Genomic DNA, 7,165 nt, shown 5'->3' on the forward strand with positions numbered 1-7,165 from the left:
AGTTTAGTGACTAAATGTGACAAAAGTCGAAAGTTTGTTACCCTTTCAAGTCATTATCCCTATAATAAAAACCGAATTCTTTTAAAGGCAATTATATCACATGTATCTTCTAATGTTTAAGGCCAATAAGTGTCAAATCACATACACTACACTTTTACACTACCACTACATTGTCACTTCATTTTTTTCCTTCACCTCATAAAACTTGGATGAAGGAAAATACTAGTCATACCACACTTTGCCATTTCATTTTTTCCTTGCACGATATTAATCATGCCACATTTTACCACATTTTTATTTTATTTTTTATTTTTATTTTTTTAATTGAATAAAATGTAATTATATAAAATTAATAAAACGAAAATACTTCATTAATTAAACAAAATGCATACTAAATTAAGAAAAACATAATTGAAACATAGTTGAATAATATGTGACGTCTAATCATCATCGTTCGCCACATTATCATAATTATCGCCCGAATTTCTTTCAAACATTTCTGATTCATCATATGTATCGTCGAGCAATTACTCTTTAATAAAATCGTAGACAACAGGATGCGTTCAAGCATTGAATAAGTGTTCCACCAAATCAACGTGAAAGTTGTGGTGCCCGACTCAGTCGTATACTTCCCGTATGTTTGTCATGTACCCCGTCGTACCAATATCAACTCCTTCGACCTTTGGTAAATTTTCATTTTCATTGTAGCAGAAAATAGCCTTCCCCTCATCTTCTAAAATCATATTATGCAATATTATACATGCGTACACGAGGCTACTTATTCTTCCGCGCTTCATAGATCGTGTTGATACGGTGAGTATCTGCAAACGTCTCTTTAGAACACTAAATGCTCGCTTGATACCTTCCTTGCAGATTCTTGTGTCGCCTTAAACTTTAATCGTTTGTCATCATCTGGACATGAGTATGATTTCACAAATACTGCTAACACAGGATATATTCCATCAGTAAGGTAATACCCATGTTTGTATAATGTCTCATTTACTTGAAACGACACATCATACGATTTCCCTAGGTAGATGTTGTTGAATATTGACGATTGGTCTAGAATATTGATGTCTTTGTTGTTTCCCGATGTATTGAAAAATGCATTCCACATCCAAAGGTTATATGATGTCACTGCTTCTAAAATTATTGTGGGCTGCTTTTGATTACCTTATATAAACGGATTGCGCCACACATTAGGGCATATTGACCACCCCCAATACATACAATCAAGACTAACAAGCATTCCAGGGAACTCATACTTGTTTTCATGTGCTATATATAGTTAGTGGATGTTGCTAATTGTAGACTTGCATAAACAGTGACCACGATAAGAATAATCACAGCTTTAGCAAACATGTATACACAATCTCGTGTCGTTCAATCTGACATCCTCAAAAACTCATCCGATGATCCCGATCCCATGCCGAATGCTAGTTGACGAATTGCAAATGTACATTTTTGAATTGTGGAGAAATTGTACTTACCTCTTCCATCAACTTGTTGCCGAAAATATGAAAATCGATTTTGTAAATCATCAACAATGTGTAAAAAGAATACCTTACTAATCCAGAACAGACACATGAATTTTTCCGCATACTTGCATCATCGACAATGTAGTCGTTCACAAGTTGGTTGTGCCCAACTTCATAATTGCTCTGTAAAGGAGGATTTCTTGTTTTTGGGCGCGAACTTTCTCCTTCATTTTCTTGCAAATAAGCAAGTGTTATGCGCATGACGTCCCCGATAAACTATGTTTCCCACAACATCAACATATCAGATGAAGTGGACGAATATGAAGACATTTTGAAATAAAGTTTTTGTAAAGTATAAAGAGAGTTTTGTGTTTGTTGTGTGATTTTAAAATGAAAAATAGATGTTAATTTATAGGAAAATTAATAAAAGTCAATAAAAATATCCAACAATACAATTCCAATGGTCAAAAAAGAGAAACTCGTTGTGGTAAAAGCATTTCGTGCGGCAAAAGATACAACAGTTTTCTAAAGGGGGTTAGTAGGGTATTTCTTTCACATCGTAATGTCACCTCACATACTGCAGTGTGCAACACTTGATGCATCTTTGAGTCTAAAAACCTTTATGATATTTTTTTTTTTCTTCTGTTTGAACCATCATATATCTGATTTTACTTGAATTAATGTTTGGTGACCATTTTATGATAATTTGTTTTCATTAAAATCGTAATATTATAATTTGTTTTTATTCAAATGTCTATTAAGACAAATATATTCATCATATAAAATGGTCAGGAAACATCAATTTTATAAAATATAAGTAAATTAGTCAATTTAGGTAAACGGAGAACATGAAAATATTTTAATAAGTGAATAAATAATACCTCAATGTATCATTTGGGGTCTAAAAAAGCCTTATCAAATAGAGATTTCTTATTATAATTGAATTGTTAATATGATATATAAGGATCGTTATTCCAAAGAGTATTTTCTGAAAAAAAAAATTATAAAGTTTTCTAATTTATAAACAAAATATATTTAGGAGAAATTAATGATTTCATGAACATTGAATATTGTATATGTTATTTTAAGAAATTTCAAAATTCCTATATACCCAATCACGTGACCTCCACACTGGTTCACCCAATCCACGTCGCCCGTATCAGAATCTTTACAAACCCAGTAAACCCCCACGTAAGACGACACGTCAACAGTATCAACCTCCCCTAAAAATATCTTAGATGTGTGCCCCACCTCTTCTTAAGTTTAGACCACATAAAATAAATCCCAAAATAATTTAAATTTAAGTGCCTCCATGTCGCGACACGTGTTGCTATTAATGGCCACAAGCTACACCCATTGGAAATTCCTTTGCTTTATTCCCCTACTAAAGACATATTCACCCCTTCACGTTCAAACTTTATATATGTCGAACTCTTTAACAATAATCTAATTTTTATAATCAATTATAGTAGATAATTTAAGATTTTATGTTTCATTCTAGTAAGAGAAAATATCAATAGGATTAAATATTAGTATATGTAATTATGGTTTGTTTTTCTTCTAATTATGAAGTAAATATGTTTTTTTATACAAAATACATAATCATATTTACGTTATAAAATTATACATTTTACATGTAAGTCATTTAATGTTGAAATATATTTTTGGTTAGTAATAAATATTAATTTAGGGTCAAGTCAAAATTAAAGTTTAAATAAAAAATTTAAATGTAATTCTCATGATCACCATATATTAAATAAAAAAACATTATTACATATTGAAGCTTTAAAACGTATTTGGATTATTCTTTTAATGTGTATAAGTTGATGTTTATATTAATAAAAAAAAGGTTCTAATATTATCGCATAAATATGCAAAAAATAAAATTAAAACAATGTTTAAATTGTTAAAAGTTAAAACATTATTACATGATATAAGCATCTAGTTTTGCATACTTTGCTTCATTAAAAAATATATAGATATTTTTTTAAAAAATATTCTATTATTTAAATCATTTTAAGTAAAAGGTTGTTGTAAAACTAACCTATAAATATTAATAACAACATATTTTTGCATAACATATTTTAATGAAATGAAAATATGCATGATTGTTAATTAATTTGGATGGCATTTTCGTTATTTCAACGGAAAGCCAGGGTGGTTTCAACAGGTGAAAGCAAAAGTTGTTCATTTCTGCTGTTGTATATCGTACTACTCGATACTCATCATCCATTTCTTTCCTTTCTTCGCTTTTGCTTGCCAAAGGGTTTCTGGTGAAGTTTGTTGTTTTAGAGAGAGAAAACTTCTAGTTCTAGAGAGAGAAAATCAGAGATCTGGTTGGTTGTTGAAGAAGATGAAGAGATGTGAGCTTTGTAAATCTTTCGCCACGATATACTGCGAATCAGACCAAGCTAGTTTGTGCTGGCGCTGTGATGCAAAGGTTCATTCGGCCAATTTTCTAGTAGCTAAGCATTCGAGGTGTCTTTTGTGTCATTCATGCCAGTCTCCGACGCGGTGGAGCGCATCCGGTGAGAAACTAGCGCCTGCAACGGTGTCGATCTGCGATAGGTGTGTCGTTGACGATGATGGAACTGGTACGGATGCTGACGATGATTACGACGGAGACGAAGATGAGACGGATTTAGACGATAAAGAGATTAGAGATGTTAATCAGATGGTAGCTTGGTCATCTACGCCGCCTCCATCGGCATCCAGTTCCTCCGGCAGCGAAGAGTACTTTAGGGTTGCGGATAGAGGCGTTTCAATGAAGCGACAACGTCAGAATGTCGCAGATCTTTCGTTCGAGGTATGAAAACATTTTTCCGTTGTACCTAATTTTAAATTTAATTGTAGTCATTGAAAAAGTGCTTATGATGAAACGGTGATATTGTTTGAACTTCAACAAATTGTGAAAAGATTTACACGAATGTTGTTCAGATTCTACCCTAAATCTTTTTAGCTAGTTTGTAGATGAACTCTCGAAATCAGACGATAATAAACGTTGATAATTTGTTGGTTTTTGAAATCAGGTTGACCTCAACTGTTCATTACGGCAAATAAAACACCAGAAACGGTCTTCTACGGTGACGCAACCGGCCATCGGAGGTGATGAAGCAGCACGGATTCACTCATTGCCGTCGAGATCAGAATCGAGCGTGAGTATAATCTCCGGCGATAATGAGTCTGCCACCGCCGTTGAAAAGAGTGAAGCAACGAGAGCCGTTGGATTCGACTTAAATTCATCTCCGTGGTTGTAACGATTGTGTGTCCGTTTGTAAGTAGAGTAGTAGACGATCAAAATCCCCATCGGTAGATAGCTTGATTGCTTCATATTCATCACCATCTTTATTCTAGTGGTTGAAATCACAACATCAATGGCTTCTTTGAGATTCACATCACCATGGTTTTTATTTGGTTTGATATTAGTAGTAATTTCGCATTTGAAAGACAAACTTCTTTGTTTTTTAATTCATATTCAAGCTACCTATAAAATTTAAATTTACTGATGTTGTGTCACGCCTACCACACAATCTCCTATAATTTTTTTTAAAAGTTATTTTTATTTAGATATTAATATTTTATTTTATTAATAATTAGTCAATCTGTTTAATTAAATTAAAAAACAAAAAATAAATATTTTTTTTTTTATAGAGAAGTTAGTAATTATTAAAAATTTCTAAATAAAACAATTATAGAATGTTAGATCATCTTCAAAGTCCAACACTCCTCAAAACTCTTTTTTTTTCTCATTCTTATTGTACCCCATTTTTATTATCATTCTTCTTGACAAAACTGCACAAATGGTCCCTGTGGTTAGCTGAAAATTGTCACTTTTGTTCAAAAAGATTTGGACTAGCACCACAGGTCCAAACTTTTTATTTTGTTGCGAGTTTGGTCCAGTTTTCTATTAACTTTTTCATAATGACTATTTTACCCTTGGTACTCCTTTTTCTATTTTTTTTATTTTTTTAAATGTTTTTTTTTCTGATTAAAGGAAAAATAAAAAAGAATTTCTCTCTCACTTAATACTCAACAATCCAAACACCCCACCATCGATCAAGTTGTTGCTTCCTTCCTCCGTCGTCCCCATCTCTATTCACCTCCTTTCTCGTCGATGAGCATCAAAACGACACACGACATCACCATCGGTTGTCATCGCCGCCTCCCATTGTTGTTGGGGAAGTTCCAACAGCCACCACTACTACTTTGTTGTTGTTTCCGATCACTAACAACCCATTACTCCTCCTTCCTCTCCCTCTCGTTCGCTACCGGAAGAAGAGAAATGAGGCGGCTAGAGCCACCGCCACAATCACCAAACACCCATTGCCTTATCGCCGCCATTAACTCCGACCACCACCACCTACAGCTATGTTTGATTCACCCTGCTACCATCGCCTTGTTTTCTCTCCCTAACTCGTGTGTTCACCCAACCTGTTATGCTATTTTCGATCTACTTCACCCTCCTCTGTTCTTTGCGTTTTCTGCTGGACTGAAGAGAGACAACCGAGATTGATGACTGCTGCTACTGCTTTTCTTCGATTGGGTCTTCGTCTTATCAAATTTAATTACTTAAACCTAAATGGGTCTTCGTCTTATCATGGATCTGGAAACTGGGTCTCGTCAAAATCATCTGAGGGTAAGATTAGTATGTTTATATGCTACAATTTGTTGATTTAGGGGTTCTTCCAATACACCCATTTGAGTTTTTGTGTTGTTTTCTTCTTCTGATTTTTGCAGAAGCAGTCATGGAGGGCAGTTTTGACATTGGCGTATCAACGTTTGGGGGCTGTTATGATGTTTGAGTGTGGTCATCGGAGGTGGGTTTGATTGAATTCATTGTTATGATATTTCTTTGTTGTTGTATGTGTTTGAGGACGAGAACGACGGAGATGATGGTGGAGAATGATGCCATGACCGGACCCGTTGATGAACAAAACTGGGTTGGGTACTGGAACTTGGGTTCGATCGACTGTGAAATACAAACGATTGGTGCTTCGGGGTAGCTTGATTTGAACTAGGATATCGTTTTATTTATTTAGAGAGATAGAGATTGGAGAGAAAAATCGAAAAATAATAGTATCTCCGGCGAGATTGAATGAACTCTGGTGAAGTTTTCTGATAAAATCTTTTAAAGAGATAATCGGGATCGAGGAGCATCAAAATGAGATCATCAATGATCCTCCAGGTCTCTGGTATAATCACAAATTAGGTTTGAGTGTTTGTGACAACACAGTAAAGTAAAGAGAGAGAGAGAGAGAGAGAGAGAGAGAGAGAGAGAGATTTATTTTTTTTATTTTTTATTTTTTTAAATCTGAAAATCAGAAAAAAAAATTAAGAAAAAAAAGAAAATCATATTAACAGGGGCAAATCCGTCATTTTGAAAAAAAATAAGAAAAGATTGGACTAAACAAGCAACAAAATGAAAACTTTGGACCTTTGGTGCTAGTCCAAATATTTTTGGACCAAAGTGGCAATTTTTGACATACCACAGGGACCATTTGTGCAGTTTAGTCTTTTTTGAGAGATAAATGAATACTATTCATTCCTTTAAAAATAAAGTTGAAATTTGAATGTTTGATTTTAGTCCCTTTTTAGTTTATATATTTCTAATTTATTTTTATCTATTATATTTAAAAAATAATATTTAATATTTGTAATGTTGTTATATATTAAATTATATTAATTAA

At 33.5% G+C, this 7,165-nt stretch overlaps 1 protein-coding gene across 1 annotated transcript; it reads left to right on the top strand.

Annotated features, from left to right (window-relative positions):
• Positions 1-3,686: 3,686 nt before the first annotated feature.
• Positions 3,687-4,871, top strand: LOC111902166 (putative zinc finger protein CONSTANS-LIKE 11). Its single transcript, XM_023898028.3, has 2 exons — positions 3,687-4,284; positions 4,508-4,871. Exons 1-2 carry the CDS (start codon positions 3,832-3,834, stop codon positions 4,733-4,735), a joined length of 681 nt encoding a protein of 226 aa, XP_023753796.1. The 5' UTR covers positions 3,687-3,831; the 3' UTR covers positions 4,736-4,871.
• Positions 4,872-7,165: the final 2,294 nt, after the last annotated feature.

The sequence above is a fragment of the Lactuca sativa genome, chromosome 4 (genome assembly GCF_002870075.4).
Source record: "Lactuca sativa cultivar Salinas chromosome 4, Lsat_Salinas_v11, whole genome shotgun sequence".
NCBI classification, from domain to species: Eukaryota; Viridiplantae; Streptophyta; class Magnoliopsida; order Asterales; family Asteraceae; genus Lactuca; species Lactuca sativa.

Excerpts from the sequence above, each read along its gene's own strand:
- LOC111902166 (XM_023898028.3), top strand. The coding sequence starts at position 3,832 with ATGAAGAGATGTGAGCTTTGTAAATCTTTCGCCACGATATACTGCGAA. Across the intron at positions 4,285-4,507 it reads TCGCAGATCTTTCGTTCGAG|GTTGACCTCAACTGTTCATT; the intron begins GTATGAAAACAT and ends TTTTGAAATCAG.